Consider the following 23,695-nt stretch of genomic DNA (forward strand, 5'->3'; position numbering starts at 1 on the left):
ATGGCAAGTGTGAAGTGTGTGGCCTTTAGCACTTCCTTGTGAGAAGGGTAGGGGATAGGTCTGAATGCCGGAGAAACTAGGAGCCCCTCCCCTGGCCTAGCAGTCACACTTCCTGACAGCCTGGAGGGTGCAGTGAGGGGTGGGTTGAGAGCACAAGTCCTCACCTCTGGTGGATGGCGTGGTGGAGGCATGGTCCTCAAAGCAGGATGAGGCCCAACTAGCCACCTCAGGGCTCCATGGGGCCTGATTAGAAATGTGTACAGTTAGGCTTCACCCCAGACCTCCTGAATCAGAGGCTGAGGCTCCAGCGTGGTGGTCGGTTTTAACAAACTCTCTGGGGATTTTGGTGAGATCCACAGATGTGCAGTGCTGGTCTGAAGCTGCTGCATGTCAGAATCACCTGCAAACATTAAAAGCTACTCTTGATTTGAGTCCTGTTCCTAAAGTCAGATTTAATTAGCACAGGGCATGGCCTGGGCATCAGCGTATTTAAAGTTGCTGAGCGTTTCTGATGTGCAGGGTTTGAGAACCCCTGAGTGTTCCAGGTGTGGCTGAGCACACGCAGCTGATGATTGTATCATTTTTGTTTTAACTTTTTAATTGACGTAATTAAGATTCACAAGGAATTGCAAACACAGTACAAAGAGATCTGTCCGTACTTTTCATCCAGCAATTCCCAGTGGTTCAGTTTAGTTGCTCAGTCATGTCCACTCTTTGTGACCCCATGGACTGTAGCATGCCAGGCCTTCCTGTCCATCATCAACTCCCGGAGTTCACCCAAACTCATGTCCATTGAGTCGGTGATGCCATCCAACCATCTCATCCTCTGTCGTCCCCTTCTCCTCCCACCTTCAATCTTTGCCAGCATCAGGGTCTTTTCCAATGAGTTAGTTCTTTGCATCAGGTGGCCAAAGTATTGTAGTTTCAGCTTCAACATCAGTCCTTCCAATGAATATTTAGGACTGATCTCCTTTAGAATGGACTGGTTGGATCTCCTTGCAGTCCAAGGGACTCTCAAAAGTCTTCTCCAACTCCACAGTTCAAAAGCATCAATTCTTCAGCACTCAGCTTTCTTTATAGTCCAACTCTCACATCCATACATGACTACTGGAAAAACCATAGCCTTGACTAGACGGACCTTTGTTGGCAAAGTAATGTCTCTGCTTTTTAATATGGTATCTAGGTTGGTCATAATTTTCCTTCCAAGGAGTAAGCATCTTTTAATTTCATGGCTGCAGTCACTATCTGCAGTGATTTTGGAGCCCAGTGGTGGCATCTTACATAAGTTCAGCACAATGTCACAACCAGGAAACTTGACTTAGTCTATACAGTTAACTCCATTATGGACTGGACTTGGCTCTCACCAGTGTTTACATGCACTCATTTTTAAAATCTCTGTGTATGTCTAGTTCTGTGAGGTATTTGTCATCTCTTGTAGGTTTATATAACTGCCATAGTGATCAAGATACAAGTGCTGTTCTAAATAATTCTGTTTCATGTTTTAAAAATAGTGTCATGAGTACAGCTTGAACTGGCTGTTACCATTAGCAAGCAGTGTATTGTCAGTAACACCTTTATAGACAGGCTTGCTTTTTACTTTCTTCTCTAAATTAATTGTTTGTCAGTACCCAAGAAGCCTCTGAATGGCTTTCAGTCATCCTAAAGGTTCACTTTCTTTTTCCTTTTTTCTTCCTAGAGGCTACATGGTGATGGGAGATTCTTTCAACACTTCTCTCTTCAAGCAGACATTCCAAAGAATTTTCAGTAAAGATTTTAATGGCAATTTCCGAATGGCCTTTGGTGCTACTTTGGAAGTAAAGGTACAATATATTTCTAAAGATTTAAGGGAAGAATAGTGTTCCTGCTTATTTAATAGTTGGCCTTGGAGAAACCTCACCCCGCAGGACATGGGCACTTATAAAGATAAGAAGTTCCCAGCAAAATAATCCCACCATCCCTGGTCGCTTTGCTTCTCAAGAATGAACTGTGTATTTATCAGTGTTTGAAACACAGAGTTGTCTGCTCTCCCTGCAGGTTCTGCCCTACCCTAGGACAGCAGGCCATAGATTACGGGTGGTAGGCTGAGCACCCACTCAGCCACTGATTCGTGCATAACACCTGCCTGCAGACGGACCAGAGTGCTCTTAAATAGGGCGGCATCATGAGTATAGCTTTTTATTTTCCACTCAGGGACTGTAGACCTATACCCTTGATCCTGAGTCACTGAGAAAACAGTCAAAGTGACCATTAGAAAATACGATGGTAAATATTACTTTGCGAATTGGCGATAATGAGTAAATCATCTGGGTTAAACTTCAAACAACGTCATCAGATGTTTGAGGTTTATTTAAATAGATGAAGAATGGACTTTGCTGAAATGAATTCAGAATTAAGTATTTTAAAGATACACAGGACAGCGTGTTTGCTGATTGACAGTTGTGACTAATTACAGCAGGTTCGTGGCATTGGGGAACGTAGTAGTGGTGGTGGGGTTGCTGTCCTCTGTGTGCACAGTCATTTCAACTTTGAGAAAGCAGGACATGTGGCATCATCTTGGGAACAAGACATGCTGCTTCTCAAGGAGGGTTTTATTAAAGTTCTGGTCGGTTCACAGAAGCCATGGAGAACCGTGTACCAGCTTTTGTGTATTGGAATCCCTGTAGGGTTTTCTCTGGGTGAAGTGATAACCCTGCCATTTCTTCCTCTAAGTTTTAGTTGTGTCCTTTGTAAGACGGTGGTTCTTAGTGGTTGTTAACTGTGTGCTCTTGTGTAATTCTGTCTCAGACCTCAAGGGAGCTGAAGGTTGCGGGAGCCATCGGACCCTGTGTGTCTCTGAATGTGAAAGGACCGTGTGTGTCAGAAAACGTAAGAAAAACTTCCTCACCTTTCCCTCCTCTGTCCCAGATTTGACCGCTTAGATGGGTTGAAGCTGGATGACCTTTTGTGTGTCACCTGTTGGCTTGTGTCTGTGCAGAGGGGTGGAGGGGTGGTGTCATCTCTGTCTTTCCGTCCATCCATCTAAATGGTCAGAGAGGAGGAAGCTGAGGCTCGCAGAGGTTCAGTATCCTGCTCAGGGTCAGAGCTGACACAGAGGAGCCAGGCCCAGGTCCCCCTCACCTGCTACTCCTGCTTGGGTGGTCGTGCCAGAGAACCACTAGGCATTTCATTCCATGGAGCACAGCCCTTTTGAGATAAACTCATGTGCTTATTGCCCTTGGAAGGGCTGCCTTTGTCTCACTTCTCAGAGACCATTCGAGTTAGCTGGGCGGTGGATGACACTGTGCGTGCAGATGTTGGTGTTCCTCGAGTGCGTGGAAGCACGGTTCAGCCCTTACTAGGTGGGGAGGTGGCCTTGCTGGCAGCCCGCTTCCTCTTCTCACACTTCAGCTACCAAGGGTGCACTAGCGGTCCAGTGAGGCCTGTCCAGGCTGGCTCTGGGCAGGGTGATGATGTTTATGTCCTTCCCCACCGTCATCTTCAACTTGAGGGTGGACAGGAGGGCTGGGAGCGGACTCAAGTGGAGGGTGGTCAGGACAAGGTACTTTCACGGATCCAGGACTCAGCATCTCTGTTGGGGAATAAAGGAAGTGATGGGACCTGCTGTATAGCACTATCGGGAGGATTCAGCGAGCAGCCCAGGGGAAGCACCAGGGATGCCCGCACTAGAGTTCACCCTTCACATCAGAGTTCTGTCCTCAGCAATGAATGTTTCACTAGTAACTACCTAGAGCAAGTTTGAAGTTGCCAGAGGCAAGATAATTTGCTAGAATTTTCCTGTAACCCTTTGGGTGAGGTGGATTGCTGCCCCAAGTGCCTCTGATGAGTCCCTCATCATCCCCAAGTACTATGGGACTTGTACTCCTGTTTCTCAATGGGGCCTTGGGAGGCTTCCTTGTTCCTAAATATTCCCCATAAACTTAGAATCTGCCTCAGAAGGTGTTGTCGATTAGTTCATGCTGATGAGCTGCTCTGGGGTCCAGCAGGGATCAGCGATGACACTTGTTGATGGGGAGGGAGGAGGCAACGGCGAGGGAAGTACAGTTTTCAGACACACTGGGAAGTCTGAGGAGAGCGTAATGAATCCTCTTTCCCCACCATTTAGGCTCATCAATCCTGGACATTTTGTCGGGATTATCGCTCTGTCCTCTTGGCCACATTTGAGTTACCTATCTGATATCCTCTATTTGCCATATTTGCTATCCTATTTTGCCTTTGAAAACACATTGCAGATGTCTTGAGTCCATGTTTCAGTGTGCAGCTTCTGAAGACAAGGCTATTCTCAAGACTAGGAAAGCAGTTTCCTGATACCATCTAACACACAGTCACGTTCTTTCCCTGCTTTCTCTCCAAGTGCTCTTACAGCTGTTTTTCCCTCTAACCAGCATTGCATCTGGGATTATGTATCCTCAGTCTTCTAAGATCTAGAATGGACTTCCTGTCGTTTTGTTTATGCTTTCTAGCTTGTCTTGTTTGATGACGTCTGTTGAAGAGACGGAGCCACGTGCCAGTGTCTTCTGTCCTTGAGTGTCACAAGGTTTCCGTGTGTCTGTTTTCTCATTTGACTTGTTTTCTGTCGTATATTTGCTGTGAAGTGGAGGCTGGACGGATGATTAGATGCAAGTGAAACCCTTTTGGGCCCACACTTCCTGAGTGATCTGTGTGCCTGCAGCCGAGCTGTGGGGAGGCGATACTGCTCATGCCTCAGGTACAGGGGCCGTTCCCTTTTTGCCTCAGCAGGAAACCTGTTGAATGAGATGATAGCATAACACGAGTATCTTGTTTGCCAGCAGCCTTTCCTCTGATTGCATTAGGTTATCCTTTGATAACCCTGTGTTTCAGTGTATTTGAATCTCAATAAAATGGTGACTTCTAGTTCCATCTTTCCATTTTCTTCTGATCAAGGCAGGGTAAATGCTTACTTAAGGAGTTTGTGTATTAGTGAGAAGTCCTTGTGGGGCTCTGGATGGTTTGTGACCACGCTTGGCAGCTGGTGCTATTCTGCCCATGTCAGTTTAATTTTTCGGGACCTGACAAAACACAGCTTAACAACAGGCAAACAAGCAAGTTTGTTAATGTGTGCATCGCACATATACACAGCACATACGTGCCTAGTGATAGGTAACTGCAAGGGGTGGTTAGAACTTGGGAGTATGTTGCTTTTTAACAGGAGAGCAATAAATCTGTTGAAGAGGGATAACACAGAGGAATGGGACTTTGGATCCTGAGGAGTGGTAGATGGAGGAAACGTAGATAGATGGGGAAACTCATGAAAAAGGAGGGTTTTTTAAGCACAAGTCATTACACATTCTTCCACGCCATCTCTGGGCTGATGAGCATCTAGCATGTCCTTGGTGGTTACTTCAGACAGGAGGAGGACGGAGAGTTTTTTTTACTTCTGCTTTTAAAAAATGACCTTCAGTTTAAAATAATCCTTAGGCCATCATGGCATGTTTTGGGTGACAGTATTCTGAACCCGTGGATCTGAAACTTGAATGAGTTTCACGTATTAAAAATGGAGTTGGACAGTGTGGAGAGAGATTGGAGAGAAGGGTTAACAAGGCCAGAAAAGGAGGTGGGCAGGCCCGTTACTTCCTCACCCTCATTCCTGGGGGTGGCCTCACTGCCCAGCAGGAGTTAAAGGGAAGGTGAACACCCAGACCTCTGTCCATCTCGCGATCTTCTCAGGAAAGTCTCATGAAGCACAAGGAGCTGTGACCTGATTTCACTGTGACTCTCCCCTCTCCTGCCTGAGCGTCACCTTCCTCAGATGCTGGATCTGTTCCCCGGGGACACAGGCTCCTGGCTTGGCTCCATAGAGACTGGACTGATGTCAGCTGTCCTCAGCTGACGCTATACACTGCGGGTGGATTCAGAGAAATGTATGAGAGGTGTCATGACTCTCTCAATGCACAGTCGTGTTGCTCTCCAAGGATGGTTTTCCGTATTTTAGTGAGGTGTTGAATGTATGTCTCAGACCCTGGTTCATGGTTCTAGGTGTATGATACCTGTAGCTTTTCTTCTCAATGTTATGCTTAAAGCTGTGATACCCTTCACACTTCAATGAACTTCTTATCACTGGGGAGCCGTTCAGCTGTTCAACATAAAGTAGCTTTTACACAGCTAAAATCTCAGTTCTCTTACCAAGAATTTATACCTCGCTTTTGCATAAAGGAATTGGGTTAAGAATTAATATTTGACAGCTCAAGTTCTGTAATTATTTCTTAGTCTGGTAACAATGGGGGAAGCACACAAATCTTTCAAGCTAAGCAGGTGGTTCTTCTCTCTTCTAGTATTTGCTTCTTCCCTGTCCCTGACTTATCCTCTCAGTTGACGTCAGTGTTCTGCACTGTGTGTGTCTGTGTAGAGATACGTCTCAGTGATGTAATGAAAACTGATCAGAGTGCCCATTTGAAAAGCCTGATTTTAAAGCACTGTGATAAGTGTTAAACTTTATTCTGGCTTGTAATTTTATTTTTTTCGTGAAATTTAGATTTTCTTTATTTTTTGGCTGTGCTGCGCAGATGTGGGATCTTAGTTCCTTGACCTGGGATTTGAACTTGTGCCCCCCTGCAGTGGAAGCTCACAGTTCCTAGCCACTGGACTGCCAGGGAATGCCTGAAATTCAGGCTTTCGTTTGGAGTGAGATAGTCTAAGGGGCCTGTCCTCAGAGTCAGTACTTGTCATTAGCAGTTAATCACTGGAGTATCTTTTTTGTCTTAATTCTTTTTAATTCATCTTCTCACCCCTAGGAGCTTGGTGTTGGTGGCACAAGCCAGTGGAAAATCTGTGGCCTGGATCCCACAACAACGCTTGGCATCTACTTTGAAGTAGTCAACCAGGTGGGCTGGATTTCTTTGTGAATAGTCATGTCTCTGTGTTGTGTTTTCTGGTTTATTACCGACCACTGGCCTTTGGTTTCTCTCTCCAGAAGCTGATGCTACTTTGGGCTTTTGTTGGGCCCGATACCATTCTGGCATCATCTTTTTTATTCTTTCTGGGGTTTGGTCAGAGTCAGACAGGAGATTGCCCTTGTCACTTTATTGAACTGATAAGGTCATCAGAAGAGGAATGGCTTTTATCAGCCGTCATAATGTTGGTGAATTTCTGAGTGTGTCAGTTTTTCTCCAGGATTTTACTATTTTAAACTCAGACATACAGAAGAATGAGTAGAATTGTACAGTGAATACCCCAGTAGCCACCACTGAGGTTCTGTAATCGTCTAGCCTTCCCTCAATTCCTTCTGTTTGGCTGGACTTTGAAGCAAGCTGCAGTTATCAGTGTCTTTCCTCGCTGAACCCCTCAGCATGTATATCATTAAGTCGTGTTCAGTGTTTATTTGAATATGGTTCTCTTGTTGCTTTTTTTTCTTTTTTGATCCCTGGGTCTGGAAGATACCCTGGAGGAGGGAATGGCAACCCACTCCAGTATTCTTTTAATTTTTATCTTTAGTTAATTTTTTAAAAAGTTTATTCATTTATAATTAAAGGATGATTGCTTTACAGTATTGTTTTCTACCATACATCAACATGAATCAGCCATAGGTTTACCCATGGCCCTTCCCACTTGAACATCCCTCCCACCTCCCCCGACATCCCACCCCTGTAAGTTGTCACTGAGCCCCAGCTGGTTCTCTGTTTTTGAGATAAGAATTATAAAAAGTGAAAAGCCCTGCTCTTAAGTGTCACATTCAACACGCCTTGAGAACCTTGCTGTCACCATGGTGTTGGTCGTCTTAGGACGCACCTGCAGCCTCTGACTGCTTGTGTGGGTTCCTGCACTGACAGTCACAGGGTGCTGGCCTCTTGCCCTGCAGCACAACGCCCCGATCCCGCAAGGAGGCCGAGGCGCCATCCAGTTCGTCATGCACTACCAGCACTCCGGCACCCAGCGGCGCATCCGTGTGACCACCGTTGCCCGCAAGTGAGCACCCCAGCTTCCTCCCTGCTGAGCCCCTGGTCTTTGCTGTGGAGGGGATCTAGTATCTAGTTGTTCATCTCTGTGATCCACTGTTTGCATGGTCCTCACCAGCCCTTGCTGCCTCATTTGATCAGAGCAGGGTGGGGATGGGGGTGGGGGAGGAGGGGGCAGAGGAGGAGGCAGCATTGCAGCTCACTCAGCTTAGAAGACGCTCCTTTAGTAGGGATAAGTTCTTTAAAAATGATGTTTCATTATTTTATTTATCAAATAAGTGACCCATAAGCATACCGTCCTTGTAAAATATTCAGACAGCACATAGTTATGTAAAGAGTGGGTCTCCCTGCTTCCCCTGAGGTGAAGTACAGTTACCGTGCTGGCTTCACTGTCCACAGTCCCATTTCTGGGCAATTGTGTACCACGTGTGTGCATTATATATGTGATGGCTTTTGTGTTGGTGTGCATAAGCTTCTCTCATTAATGTGTCAAGGACACCTTTCTTGTCAGTACATAAAGGCCTCAACCTTTATGTTTTGTTTTGGGGGGAAAAAAAAAGCTCTTTTGAAGTAGTTGGTAAAGAATTTGCCTGCAGTGCAAGAGACCTGGGTTCAATCCATGTGTTGGGAAGATCCCCTGGAGGAGGGCATGGCAACCCACTCCGGTATTCTTGCCTAGAGAATCCCATGGACAGAGGAGCCTGGCGGGCTGTAGTCCATGGGGTTGCAAAGAGTCAGACATGACGGAGCGACCAAGCACACATTAGATTCAGGTGTACAACATAGTGATCGCATGTTTTAATAGGTTGTAATCCGTTCAAAGTTATTATAAAATGTTGGGTCTAGTCCCTGTGCTGTACAGTATGTCCTTGTAGCCAGTTTATTTTATACACAGTAGGTTTTACTTCTTCTTTCTTGCTCCTCCCTCCTTCCTTTTCCTGACTGGTAACTGCTAGCTTGTTCTCTATTTGTGAATCTGTTTCTGTTTTGTTATATTCATTTGTTTCATTTTTTAGATTCCAGGTGTAAGAGAAAATACAGAGTATTTAGTATTTGTCTTTCTCCGTCTGATATGTCTCAGTAAGCATAGCACCCTCTAGGTCCATTCATGTTGTTGGAAATGGTGGAATAGAATTCCCTTTTTTGTGGCTGAGTAGTATTCCCGTGTGTGTGTGCGTGTGTGTGTGTGTGTAAAAGCAGAGATTAAGAAGAGGTGCATGTGTGAGTGTGAGAGCCGGCCCTCACCCTGGGATGTCCGGTCAGTTGGGCAGACGTGCAGAGCCAGCTGAAGCACATCGAAGCGGCGTTTGACCAGGAGGCGGCGGCGGTGCTGATGGCACGGCTGGGGGTGTTCCGAGCCGAGACGGAGGAGGGGCCGGATGTGCTCCGGTGGCTGGACCGACAGCTCATCCGGCTGGTGAGTTGGGGGCAGTGGCACTGAGTTCAGTCTTGGTCTCAATTCTACTTTTGAGAAAAGAAAACTCATTGAAACCTATTATTTTATATATTCTGTAAACAAGAGTTTTATTAGTTGCTTACCTTATACCAAGCACTGGTGGTTCTGAGAAGGGTGTAAACAAAGCATCAAATACGCATTTTCTCCAGGGCTCACCTTACCGGTGGGAAGAGGCTCTGCACACAGGCTGTTTAGATGATGGTGTAGACCCGAGTGTGTTGAGGGTTGACTCGGGAGTCCCTGTGAATGCTGGGCTTCTGCATTTTCCCTCCAGACCTTGGATGGTTTGGGGGGGAGTTGGGGTGCAGCACTGCCAGCCTGTAGGCACAGTGTGCGGTCAGTGTGTGCGGGAACCTGCAGAGGCCACGGTCACAGGTGCCTGAGTGTGCAGCAGGGGAGCAGCCGTGCAGGTTGTTCGCGTGGTTCCCTGGTTGTGGAGTCACAGAGGGGAAGGGGCAAGTGTTCTTGAGCAGAGGTGTGTCAGCAGCGTGACGCTTGTGTTCACACCATCTGTCACCATGTAAGATCCATCAGAGGGTGAAAGGGCTGCTGTTGGGGAGGCCCATGGAGGATTTTTCTGGCTCCAGGGGGCAGAGGCCAGGATAGTGGCAGTACGGTTGGAGTGGAGAGGAAGTTTGGAATCAGGATGTATGCTGAGAGGAGGATTGATCGAACCTGGTCAAACTGTCTGTGGACTCAAAAAAGAAAATCAACGCAGAGTCAGATTTTAAGTGTGGGTAATTGCAAGAATGATGGAGCGCTGGAAAAGGGGAAAGGAGAGCAACTTGAAGGTGGAGGAAAGGAATCTCCTCTTTTTTTTTTAAATGTAGTAGTTTATTTTGAGTGTGAACTTGCAAAGCATGTCCAAGGAAAGCGTCCCCCTGTAGTCAGGAGAGGTCCTGAAGGAGCTCAGGTCAGAGGTCAGCACTGCGTCTGGAGAAGGGACATGGGTGACACTGGCCTGGCCGTCAAGCTCTTTGTAGACAAGGAGGTGAGGATGGGAGGTGAGGAAGAGGGTGGAGGAGCCCGCCGCAGTCATGGGGAGGGAGGGGCCGGGCTGTTAGAAGAGGCAGAGGAGGATCAGTCGTTCGATAATGGGGTTCAGGAAATTGCTGCTCTAGTGGCTGGCTGACAGGAGAAATTGAAGAGGCTGGGGGTCCCCTGGCTCTTGGCAGGAGAGGATTTATGATAGTGAGGTCTGTGCGAGAATGTGATGCAGAGAGGCTCGTTGCCAGAGATGAGCTTTCTCCAAACAGTGGACAGTTGGATCCTTTGGTGACCAGAGGGTGTGTGAAAGAAGGGAGGGGGTGTGAGAGAAGGACATCGGAATGAAAGAGAAAATGTTGAGGTCCTTTAATGGACCAGAACCTGGTGGTCCGGAGTCGACCGATAAGAAAGTAAAGGAGAGAGAAAGAGGCTGATATTCCTTGGTTTACGCAGAAAGCCAATAAAGTCCCTGACATGGGGCTTGCTCTGTTCACGGAGGCCTCAGGCGCCCTCTTGATGGGGTGAAGGCGCAGAGCGCCTTCTTGAGAGGGTCTTAGAAGCCCGGGCAGGAAAGTGAACTCAGAGAGCCTCTGTGCTCCAGGGGATCAGCCTGAAAAAGAGAGAGAGAGAAAGCAAGACACGGGGACCAAAGCTCTGATGGAGCAGAGGTGTTTTATTCAATATTGTGTAGGTATTTATACTGTCTTACAAGATAGCTATTTTCAGCAGAGATAAAATCAAAATTTACAAGTTATCAAGGAAACATGAGGTCATCCATATGAAAGAGAGAGGGTTGTAAATAATCACTTTTACCATATGGTTCATAAAAAGGAAGAGGGTACTTATCACCATATAGAAAAACTAACGAAGGAAAAGCCTGGATTCCTCAGCCCCCGGGAGAGGCTTGCTTCTCCTTTTAATTCCTGAATATTCAGGAATTAATAAAGAACAGAGGATTCCTGACAGATCCACAACTGCACACAGGAAGCCTCCTGTTAAATGCTTCCTGACAAGAAAACATTCATAAATTTGCCTGTGAGAGGACAGCGGAGTGGTAGAGAGATGGGATGTTAGGTTATCCTGGTTCTGGAGGTTTTCCTATGGAAGAGTCGCCTGGGATGCCTCTTTTAGCCCCTTGTAGCCGGCACTGCATGGGAGCTGTTAGGACGTGGGGCTCCAGCCCCTCCCAGATCTCCTGCCTCTCCAAGATCTCTCCACCTCCTCCCCACACACAGGTGTTGAGTGTTGAGTGCAGCGCTCAGCTGAGCAGGAAGGGGTGGAGGTGAGGGTGGGGCGTGGCCCTCTTCCCAGGAGTTTTCAGGTAATGCTCACTTTGTTGTTGTTTTTTTTCCTGTTTTCTCTCACCAGTGTCAGAAGTTTGGACAGTATAACAAAGAAGACCCCATGTCATTTAGGTTATCAGATTCCTTCTCTCTATATCCTCAGGTAAGTAATACATGTTAAATAACAAAAGAAGAAAGTCATATAAATAAAGCTCACTGCTCTCAGGGTAAAGTGAAGACTCCATGTGTTTGGAGACTTCATCTGTAGGTGATGAAGGTCATTCAGGTCAAGGTCAGATGGTGCCAGAGCCCCTTGGGAGACACAGGGGACACCCAGAGAGCAGGTGCACAGACTTTGGGGAGAAGGCAGAACAGGCCCCTTGCTGTGAGGCCATGGCATGATCTCTGATTCGTGGTTTGCTGAGGGCCAGGCGCCTGTTTCACTTGGTGGCTGGGAGCCAGCCCTGTAGCTGGGCCTGGGGTGTGTGTGTCGGGCCCCTCACAGAGCAGCTTCCCCAGAACAGGAGGCAAACTCAACGTTTTCCTCCTTCCTTCAGGGATGCCTTAGTGAGGAATAAGCAGGAGGAAGCAGACTTTTATTTTTAAGGGAACTTGTTAGGACTTCGCTACACAAACGGGTATTACCTTACCGGATACTCGATTTGGTGAGTTGACCTAGATTTCAGTCTTTAGCTTGTGTAGCTTGGACTCTAGGGCTTCAGGGAGGCTCAAGAGCCCAGCTCACTGGATGGGCTGGCTGGGCAGTTCTGACGTGTGTCCGTCTGGCCTATGTGCTAACTGTTGAGGCTAGAAGGAAGCCCACAAGAAGACAAGCTTCTCTACCTTGGCCCTTCCATGTGGAAACTTTGACTTCCCCAGAGAACTCCCTCTTTTTTGGAAATGTTTATTTCTAATTGTAGTGAAAACCCCACAGCATACGACTGACCCTCTCACCTGTTTTTAAGTGTGCAGTTTGGTAGTGTTGAGTATGTTCAATTGTTGAGCAGCAAATCTCAGCCACTTTCACCTCAGTAAAGAATGGTCATCTTTCAGCTCTCCCCTCCCTGTTCCCCGGCCATGGGCTGCCATCCCAGCCTCAGCTCACTGCGCCTGAAGGCCTTGGTCCTGAGGGCTGGTTCTCCTGTCTCCGGGTGGTGGCAGTTCTGCTCTCTGGGGGTCTAGGAAGGTGACAGTTATGTGCTTTGTTCTTTTTTCTTTGTAAATGCAGTTCATGTTCCATCTTAGAAGGTCTCCATTCCTTCAAGTCTTCAACAACAGCCCTGACGAGTCTTCGTATTATCGGCACCACTTTGCCCGGCAGGACCTCACCCAGTCCCTCATCATGATCCAGCCCATCCTGTATTCCTACTCCTTCCACGGCCCCCCAGAGGTAAGGGCCCTAGGCATTAGGAATCAGCTGATATGGAGTGCTTTTAGTCTAGCAAGTTCACTCTTAGAGCAAAACTATAAGAAAGAAATCTTTTGAGTCTTTATAGTAATTTAGCAGCATTTCTGAGTATTAAAAAAATGTGCATAGGAAAAAGTCACAGGATGCATAAAATTAGAAAGCAGTCCAAATGTTCAATGTAGGGAAGTTAAGTAATCAGAAGTATTCACAAAGTTTATGTAACAGAATAAAGTAAATCCTTATGTTAGATTAAAGATGATTTTTAAAAAGCCACCAGGAATGAAAACTATAAAAAAAATAAACCAAAATGACAATATTTGTTGTTTAGCAGAAATTTTCAGATTTCCCTTAATGAGTTTAAGTATACTTTTATTATTGAAATAAAAGTCATAATCAAATGAACTTTAAAACTGGTATTAAAGGATGTTCTTTTTTATGTAGGCATTGTAGTTCTCTGTCATCTACCGCAGTAGATTTGCGAGAAATATGTCTCTGATAGAATTTATTTCTAGCACAAAACAAAATTTGGAATTATTTCTGGTTCCTAGAGCAGAAGATAACATTCATCTTGCTTCCCAGTTGATAAGAGATTATTTAAATCTCTTTCTTGTACAAAATTGAAACCTAGAGTTGCCCCATCGGAACAGAAAGTGGGAACTTGGCACGAAGAGGAGGTGAACCTCCCTGCAGTGTATATTTGGCCCTGCAGCTGCCCGGAGGGAAGCGGGGGGCTGGCCCTGGGTGGGGGGCTGGCAGGTGGCCATGTGGGCACCAAGGGAAGACCCACGCCGTTCTCTCCCTGTGTTGTAGCCTGTGCTCCTGGACAGCAGCAGCATTCTTGCTGACAGAATTCTGCTCATGGACACTTTCTTCCAAATTGTCATTTATCTTGGTGAGGTAAGACCTTGGTTATGGTATTTGTATACTTAGTAATTTCAATATTACTTGCTATAAGTAAATCTGAAGTGCTCCTTTTACATTTTTAAAATTTTTTTATGCAATTTTTAAAGGTTACTTTTCTCACGTTGTTAAGTACATCCTTGAGCTCTATCCTGTAGCCACCAGTAACCGCTAGCTTGTTCCCTAGATCTTTGTGACTGTTTCTCTTTCATTATATTCACTAATTTGTTGTATTTTTCAGATTCCACGTATAAGTGAGCTGATCCAGTATTTATCTTTCTCTGTCTGGCTTATTTCACTAGCATAATGCCCTTCAAGTCTATGCATGTTGTTTCAAATGACAAAATTTTGTTCTTTTTTTAGGGCAGAGTAGTAGTACCCTGTTGTGTATATATCCCATGTTTTCTTTATCCATTCATCTGTTGATGGACACTTAGGTTGCTTCCATATCTGGGCAGTTGTGAGAAGTGTGCTGTGAACATTGGGGTGCACGTATCTTTTTTAATTAGTGTTTTTGTTCTTTCAGATACATGCCCAGAAGTGGTCATATATGATAGTTCTGTCTTTAGTTTTCTGAGAAACCTCCATACTTTTTTTTAGGTGGTCCTTTTAAATCACTATGATTTATTGCTTTCTGAGTTGTCAGGCAAAATCAGTTTCGTTTTTCTCAGTGAACTTTTTATATTCACACTGTCCTTTCGGAGTTGCATTAGAGTTACTAGTAAACACCGCTAAGTTTGGGACTAGAGTGTTTACCTGAGATAACATGGCCCAGTGAACCTTATGCCAGGTCTCTGGTTCCCAAGGATGGCTGTAGGTTGGTGTTCATTTCTTTCTCAGAGAGGTTTGTGCCCTAAGGAAACGAGGGATTCCTCAAAAGAAAATCCTCTATGTTCAAGGATGTTTTCTTTTTTTTCTATTATATATTGATACATTCTTTACCTTCAGTTCATTTCTTTTTAACAACTGACTTGACTCTCTGGTGTCTGTACATTAGAAGTGATTTCAAATGTCCTGCAAGGAAGAAATTGTTTTCTAATATTAACAGGCGTTTTATAACCTAAGACTTTATTCAGATGGTGGTATCCTGGTCAGATCCACTTGGCTCCCCTCTGCAACTCGTCTTTCCTGACTTAAGACCTTGTCACTAGAAACAGGTCCTGAGTGGAGTGTTAGAATGTCAGGGCCGTCCTAAGACTGTCATCACAGCATCTCCACAACAAGTTGTGATTTGCCTGTTTGCTGCAGACCATAGCCCAGTGGCGGAAGGCAGGCTACCAGGACATGCCCGAGTATGAAAACTTCAAGCACCTCCTGCAGGCGCCCCTGGACGATGCACAGGAGATCCTGCAGGCGCGGTTCCCGATGCCGCGGTACATCCACACAGAGCACGGCGGCAGCCAGGTGAGCCAGCTCGGCCCGCTGCTCTGCTGGCCTCGTGCACGATGCCTCTGAAGGCTCTAAATCCACACAGCCTGGTCAGTATTTCACATGGTGACCGAAATCAACAGGCAGGTCGGCTTCCAAATACGACTTCTTGCTAAATGAGTGGTTAGAATATGCTGGTGTGGAAAGGAGAGGATTGCCAGAGTAAAATACACCTCGTGTTTCAGGAGCCCAGTGAATGGAGAGTCTTTGGGCATAAACCGAACAAATGGGTTCCCGTGTGGTAAAAAAAACTTCTAATTTAACCAAAAAAAAGTAAAGACCTTTTTTTCCTGTTAAACTAATATTAATGCCATTTTTAATCTTTAAATCTACTTTTTTTTTTTTAAGGCTCGATTTCTTTTGTCCAAAGTGAATCCGTCTCAGACACACAATAACCTGTATGCTTGGGGACAGGTGAGTAACTGTCAGGAATTTGAGGAGGGGCCAGGCTACTTTTTTAAAATGTTGCTTTTAAATTCTACAAATTGGAGGATTCCCTGGCAGTACAGTGGTTAGGACTCAGCACTTTCACTGCCAGGGCCCAGGGTTCGAGCCCTGCCCTAGAAGTTAAGATCCTGCAAGCCACATGGTGTGACCAAAAAAAAAAAACCCAAAGTGAGAAAATAAATAAATGCTACAAATTGAATCCTTTTTGGCCCAGAGATAATTTGGGTGTTCTACTGGGAAGAAAACTTTGAATCATATAGAAATTTTCTGTTACCAGCATTTTCAGTTTATAAGGTTTCAGTTACCTGAGAAAGTGGTCAGAAATAATAATTCATGGCTTTTGATTACACACCATTCTGAGTAGCCTGATGAAGCCTCACACCTTCCTGTTCCCTCTCGCCCGTGTTCTCTTTGTCTGGTGCATCCACGCTGTCCACACCACCTGCCTATTAACACCTGTATAGGAAAACCTTAGTATATGCAGGGTTCCATTCTACCCGTGTGTGGTGTCAGGCACTGGAGTCTTGGAACCTGTCCACTGTGGATAAGGGGGCAACTAGAGTCTACTGTGTAGGCTGGGGGCAGGGAGACATGTGGATTCCCTTCTGCAGTGCACAGTAGAGTTCGATGGGTTCAGGCCAAAGGACCGGATGCTGAACTGTGACCTCCATGTGCTTCCCTCAGAGACACGCAGCATCTCCCCAAGCCCTCCACTTCCTGCTCTGTCTCCCCTCTGCTCCTGCTCACCACTCCTCCCTCCTCTTCACTTCTCAGCTCCGGCTTCCTTCTTTATCTGATTATTCCCAGCATTTATGTCTCCCTCAAATGAGTCTTATTTTTCATTGTACATTCTTAGAGCATTCTTGGGGCTGGTAATTTTAAAAATTTATATGCAGTTGTAAGAAATAACACAGAGAGATCCCCTATACCTTAACCCAGTTCCCCCAGTGGTAACACCTTGCAGAGCTATAACGATATCATAACCAGGATAAGGACATTGATGAGGTCAAGATATGCATTTCCATCTCCACAGGGGTCTCTTGTTTTGCCTTTTATAGTGCCACTCACATCCCTCCTGCCTCCACCCTTTCCCTGACACCTGGCAGCTCATCTCCTGGTTTCCATTTCTGTAATTTTCTCATGAAAAAGCTTCCACAGGGAACTATATTCAACATCCTGTAATAAACCGGGATGGAAAAGAGTGTGAAAAAGAATATATTTACACATGTATATGTAGCTGAATCACTTTGCTATATAGCAGAAACTTGTGCGAATCAGTGAACATATATGAAACCATACGGCACATAATCTTGGGGGACTGGCCTTTCTCCCCTCAGCGTGCTTATCTAGAGATCCAGGTTGTTGGATGTGTGGATAATTTGCTCCTTTATTGGTTGAGTAGTGTTCCATGGTGTAGACATACTGCAGTTTATCATTCACCCATGAAGGACAGCTGTTCACAGTTTCTGGCCATTTGGAATAAAGCTGCTGTAAACATTCTTGTACAACTTTCTTGAACATAAGTCTTCATTTCTCTGTGATAAATGCCTAGGAGTTCATTAGTTGAGTTGGCTGATAGTTACACAGTTTTTAAAGAAACTGCCATACTCTTTTTCCAGAGTGATTGTCTCCTTTTATATCCCCAGCTGCACTGTATGAAGCGTCGTTTCTCTATCCGTGTCTGCGTATGATGTTGTCATTATTCTTATTTTAGCTGTCCTGACAGATGTGAGTGGTATAACATTGTGGTTTTGATTTACATTTTCCTAATAGCTAGTGATGTTGAACATCTTTTTTGGTGCTTTCTCATCTATGTGTTTTCTTCGGTGAAGTCTGTGTCTTGCCTATGTTTTAATTGGATTTTTTTTTAAAAATGATTGAGTTTTGAGAGTTATATATTCTTGATACTAATCTTTTGTCAGATTCATGGTTTGCGTATGTTTCCTCTCACTTCTGGTTTGTGTATACATTGTCTTCACAGGGTCTTTGCAAAGTAAAAGTTATTTCTATGAAGTGCACTTTTTTTTTAATGGATTGTGTTTTTGATGTCAAGAAATCTTTGTCTTACCCTAGATTCCAAATATCTCCTGTGACTTTTTTTACTTTAAATTTGCATTTCAGTCTGTGATCCATTTTGAGTTAATTTTTGTATGAGATGTGAGGCTTAGGTTTATTTTTTGCTTATGGGTATCCGATTGCTCCAGTACCATTACTTGAAAAGGCTACCTTTTTTCCATTGATTGCTTTTGCATATTTGTCAGAGATTATTTGGGCATATTTGTGTGAGTCCACTTCGGGGCTTCTGTTCTGTCCTGTTGACCTATGTTTCTGTCTCTCTACTAACACTATACAGTCTTGGTTATTGTAGCTGCATAGTAAGTTTTGAAATCAGGTAGACTGGTTTCTGTCACTTTTTTTTCAAAACTTGCTTAACTATTCTGATTTCTTTGCATTTCCGTATGAGTTGTATAATAATCTTGTATCTGTCTTTTAAAAATCTTGCTGGAAGTTTGGTAAAAATTGCATTGAACCTCTCTGTCAATTTGGGGAGAGTTGGTACCTTTATTGAGCTTTCCTATCTATGAACTCAGTACGTCTCTCCATTTATTAAGTCTGTTTTTATTTCTTTCATCAGTTTTTATTTTTTTCTTGAGTGACTCTGAGTGATACTGTATTTTTAATTTCAGTGTCCAGTTGTTCATTGCTAGTACAGGTCTTTAACTTACAGTGGGATTATATCTGAATAAACGCATCGTAAGTTGAAATTGCATTTAACACACCTAACCTGCTAAACATCATAGCTTAGCCTGGCCTACCTTAAATATGCTCAGAGCACTTATATCAGCCTATAGTGAGGCAGAACCGTCTAACACAAAACATATTTTATAATAACACAAAATGTATTGAGTATCTCATGTAACTTATTAAATACTGAACTGAAAGTGAAAAGCAGAGTGGTTGTCTGGGTCAGAATGGTTGTGTCTTGGTTGTTCACCCATGTGATTAGTGTGGCTGACTGGGACCTGCCCAGCATCACAGGAAACTGGGGCTGTGTATCACTAGCCTGGAAAGAGACCAAAACTCAAGATGTAAAATACGGTGTATGATTTCTATTGAATGAGTATTGCTTTTACGCCATCATAAAATCAAAGAATCATAAGTCAGCAAGCATAACATAAAGTTATTTTTGTAGACTTGTGTCCTGTGACCTTCCTGAGTCACTTACTACCTTTGAGAGTTTTTTGGTAGATTCCTTGGGATTTTTTACAGACTTCTTCAAGTAGGAGCAGTTTATTTCTTCCATTCCAATTTGAAACTTGTTATTTCCCTTTCTTGTCCTCTTATCTGTTTGCTGGGTCATTGATTTCTGCTCTAATCTTTATTTTCTTCTGCTTGCTGTGGGTTTATATCTTGCATCTTCTAGGTTCTTGAGGGTAGGAGTTTAAATTATTGATTTGAGACTTTTCACTTCTTCACTGTATGCATTTAGTGCTTCTGAATCCCTTTGCAGCACCACTTTTGCTGTGTCCCACAAGTTTTGATTGTTGTATTCTTGTTTTCATTCAGTTTGATACATTTTCTAAAATTTCCTTTGAGAGTTCTTTTTTGTCTTTTGGATTATAAGTGTTGTTTAGTTTCCAGAGATTTTCTTTTTGTCTTTAGTTATCGATTTTATTTTGATTCCATTGTGGTTAAACAATATACCTTGCATTATTTCAGTTTTTAAAAAATTTGATGGTTTGTTTTATGGCCTAGGATATGGTCTGTTTGGCCTATATGTTCCATGGTCACTTGATTGGGTATTCTGCTGTTGGATAGATTTATAGATGGTTCTATAAATGTCAGCTAGGTCCTGTTAGTTGATGGTGATGTTGAATTCTTATATACTCCTGCTGATTATCTGTATAGTTCTATAAGTTTTTGAGAGAGGATATTAACATTTCTTACTCTTAATGGTGAGTTTGTTGCTCTTTTGAATTCTGTCATGTGGGAGCCAGCCCTGGAGGAGTCCTGAGAATTACACAGAGGATGAAGTAAGAGAGCATGTTCTCAGAACTGTGTAGTGGCAGGGATGGCCAGATCTTAGTGGATCAGGGAGGGTTTTATGAGGAAACTATGCTTCACTTGAAAAAATTAGTTAGCTCGGTAGGGGATGGGCATGGGTGGCAGGAGTATTCTTGGCAGAGGGACAGCACTTCTAGTTTCCTGAGGGGAAAGTCCCTAATTCATGAATTCTAACCAGCTTTTAAGATACCTGCCAGTAAACCCTTCTTGTTTTATTTCAGGAAACGGGAGCACCCATCCTCACTGATGACGTTAGCCTGCAGGTGTTCATGGACCATCTGAAGAAGCTGGCTGTCTCCAGTGCTTGTTGAGTTAAGGATATAGGCAGGAAATGGAAGAAAACACTGTCACTTTGTGTTCACAATTGTTTATAAAGGCTTAACATTCCTTTTACTTTGCCAGTGGATTTTAATAAATAATCAAAGGAAGTGTTAGTAACTATTTAGATTTTAATTTATTTGTATTCCTTATCTGTGCCCTTTTCTTACTCCATAAAATTGTAAGGTCATAAACATTTTGGTATTGGTAGATGTTTATATGCTTTTTGTATCCTAACTTTTAGAGTCTGTATAAAATCAGAGCTAATGTATTTTGGCAACTTGCTTACATGAAAATCAATGATCAGAAAGGAAATAAATCTGGATGGAGAAAGCATTGGTTAAAATAGTGCTAATACATATTTGATTTGTGAAGTCTCTAAGTCTTGAGTATGTTTTATGTAAATTCTCCAACAAGTAATTCCTGAACTTAATCTTCATTTACTGTCCAAATGTTAACAGATAAGGAAACGTAAGAAATAATGTGCAGCTGTTGAGGCTGAGTGGTCTGGAGTGGCACTGTCCCTCCCTCACCTGAGATATAGAGAACACATTGGTGGTTACCAGTGGAGGAGGGATGGGGAAGGGTGAAATGGATTAAGGGGGGGTCTGTTGTACTGTGATGGAGGGAAACTAGGGATTGTGGTAGTGAAGTGACTGCAGTGCATACAGAACTTGAATTATAATGTACATGTGAAACATGTTATAAACCAACGTTACCTCAATTATAAAAATTCTAGCTATTCTACCCAGTGGAGTTCATTCTTGTTTTGAGGTTATGTCCCCTTTCACATAGGCCCCCGATGGCTAAGATGGTAAAGAATCTGTTTGGGATGCAGGAAACCTGAGTTTGATCCCTGGGTGCAGAAGATCCCCTAGAGGAGGGCATGGCAACCCACTCCGGTATTCTTGCCTGGAGAATCCCATGGACAGAAGAGCCTGGAGGGCTACTTGAGGTTGCAAAGAGTTGGAGATGACTCAGCAACTAACACACAATTGCTACGACAGCTGTCATCCAGGAATTTCTTTTGTTGGACTCCTCTGTTAGTTTCCAGGAGTAATAAGGACCTAATCTATAGTGCAGGAAACTACTCAATACTCTGTAATGACCTATATGGGAAAGAATCTAAAAAAGAGGGGATCTATGTATATATAAACTGATTCAGTTTGCTCTATACCCGAAACTACAGCACTGTAAATCAACTATATTCCAATAAAAATAAGTGCCAGGGGCTTTCCTTGGCAGTCCAGTAATTAAGGCTCTGCTTCCAGTGCAGGGGTCTTGGCTTCATCCCTGGTCAGGAAACTAAGATCCCACAAGCTAAGGGGTCCAAAAAAAAAAAAAAGGGGGGGGGGAACCCCAAAACAAGTGCCACGTGAAGCCTTTGTAAGGCATGCCGTTACAATTATGCAAGCTCCAATACTTGGGCCACTTGATGCAAAGAACTGACTCATTGGAAAAGACCCTGATGCTGGGAAAGGTTGAAGGCAGGAAGAGAAGGGGACGACAGAGGATGAGATGGTTGGATGGCATCACCGAATGGATGGACGAGTCTGAGCAAGGTCCGGAAGTTGGTGATGGACAGGGAAGCCTGGCATGCTGCTGTCCATGGGGTAGCCGGGAGTCGGATACGACTGAGCGACTGAACTGAACTGAACTGAGAGGTCTGCTTAAGAGAAGCTGTCATAGGGCCCCGTCACGTGGAAGGCAAGGTTGTGGGTTCCAGGCAAAAGACGGAAGCCCTCGAGCCCAGCCCCACACCTGAGTTCTTTCCGGGCGGGAGGTCCGTACTACACGCCCCAGGATGCATCGGGGGCCAGCGCCGGAAGCGGCTGCCCAGAGCGGCTCTTCATTGGAGGCGGCGGTGGTGACGCGCAGACCGGAAGGCCCGCCTTCACCCGAGACTCGGAGGAGTGTGGTCTACGCGGCGGTGTCATGCGGCCGGCGCAGGCCCTTAGTTGGTACCGGCGGATGTCATTTGTTTACGGACTGGGCGCCTGGACCCTGCTGGGCTCCTTGATTTTTTTGAGTCAGAAAAAGAGCAAGCCGCCAGGTACGGCTCTCGGGCAGGACCTCCGCAGACGCGCGGCCTTCCGTGGGCCGTGTCCGGGCGGTTAGCGGAAGTGGCTTCGCGGTGCCGCTTCCCCAGGTTTATTCTACGGAGCACTGGGGCGACTGCTTATCGTTATCATGGAACCAAGCAGGAAAGGCCTTTTAGAGCCTTTTCCCTCGACCTTGCTGAGTTATTGAATGAGGCCGTCACTGTCCTCAGAATTTGAAGAATTTGCGAGGTTCCCGGTGAAATGTCAAAAGACACTAGAAGGTGGTTTAAAGAGGTCATGCTCCCATAGCATCAGCCCTCCTCCCATTCAGCGAGCAAACGGTTTCAGGACTTGCACCTGCTGGAGTATTGAAATTTTCCCAATAGATTCCCTACCAAAGAGGAAATCCTCCAGCTTTCAGAAATGGGCTGTAAATCTAGTTTCCTCCAGAGTAGGGCTTGCCTGGGGCTTGGTGGGGAGCGACTGCTAAAAAAAATCAGGGTTTTTTTGTGTGTGTGTCTGATATTTTAAACTTTATTTGGTGCTGATTGCACAGATCTGGAAAGACTAAAAACTACTGAATTATATATTTTAAGTGAGTTAAATGTGTATATGAAAAGTATATTTCAGTAAAGCTTTTTATGTAAAAACTGCTGATGATTTCGTTTGGTGTTGAAAATTACCAGGGGCCTGAAAGTACACATATCCACTATTGAGCGTTTTAAAACATTTATCTCTGTAGTGGTCATTTGAAAAAAAAAAAAATTATTTATTGACTGCGGGTGTCTTGGTTGTGGCATGTGGGATCTAGTTCCCTGATTAGGGATTGAAATGGGACCCCTTGCATTGGGAACTCCGAGTCTTAGTGTCTGGACTACCAGGGAAGCCCCCTATAGTGGTCATTTTTTAAAAAAAATTATTAAAAAAAATTTCTTTTGACAAACAATGGTGTCAGGAATCTGATGGGGTGGGGTAATTCTTACCTTAGTTTATTTAATTTTCAAGACTCTACTAATAATTCTAATGACTGCTGTATAGTTAGAAATTAGTGATCAACTATACTTTAATAAAAAAAAAGATTAAAAAGTTAATGATGCAGATGTTCCTTTTTTTTTTTCTTTTTTAAGGTGATAAAGTAGAACAAAAGGATGCCTCAAGAAATGAACTATCTGAGCCCCCACAAGGCTTTTATGTGGAAACGATTGTCACATATAGAGAAGATTTTGTTCCAGTTACTGCCAGGATCATCAATTATTTGAAATCATGGACTAGTGGCCCTGGACCAAAATCATGATTGACTGCTGGACTCTGAAAACAGAACTTTGGTTCAGCATATACATTTGAGAGATACCTTGATTTTCACTTTCCATTTGTGAAAAGTGAATACATTTAAGTTTGCTGTAAAATAAAATAAAAAATAGGCAATAAATATCCCCTTGAAGAAAAGTAAA

The 23,695-nt window shown here is 44.3% G+C and overlaps 1 protein-coding gene across 4 annotated transcripts in view; it reads left to right on the top strand.

Annotated features, from left to right (window-relative positions):
- SEC23B (SEC23 homolog B, COPII coat complex component) overlaps positions 1-23,695 on the top strand; it is a 33,796-nt gene extending 10,101 nt beyond the window's left edge. For 3 of the 4 annotated variants that reach the window (XM_055544091.1, XM_055544089.1, XM_055544090.1), the window contains exons 10-21: positions 1,697-1,820; positions 2,785-2,865; positions 6,750-6,839; positions 7,814-7,920; positions 9,174-9,327; positions 11,722-11,799; positions 12,865-13,026; positions 13,855-13,941; positions 15,193-15,348; positions 15,721-15,786; positions 20,106-22,255; positions 23,372-23,695. In XM_055544091.1, the coding sequence (XP_055400066.1) occupies positions 1,697-1,820; positions 2,785-2,865; positions 6,750-6,839; positions 7,814-7,920; positions 9,174-9,327; positions 11,722-11,799; positions 12,865-13,026; positions 13,855-13,941; positions 15,193-15,348; positions 15,721-15,786; positions 20,106-20,195 (1,195 nt within the window). In that variant the 3' untranslated portion in view covers positions 20,196-22,255; positions 23,372-23,695. The remainder of the gene's footprint in view (positions 1-1,696; positions 1,821-2,784; positions 2,866-6,749; positions 6,840-7,813; positions 7,921-9,173; positions 9,328-11,721; positions 11,800-12,864; positions 13,027-13,854; positions 13,942-15,192; positions 15,349-15,720; positions 15,787-20,105; positions 22,256-23,371) is intronic. The other variant, XM_055544092.1, reaches the window with a different exon arrangement.

Source organism: Bubalus kerabau, chromosome 13 (assembly GCF_029407905.1).
Source record: "Bubalus kerabau isolate K-KA32 ecotype Philippines breed swamp buffalo chromosome 13, PCC_UOA_SB_1v2, whole genome shotgun sequence".
NCBI lineage: Eukaryota > Metazoa > Chordata > Mammalia > Artiodactyla > Bovidae > Bubalus > Bubalus kerabau.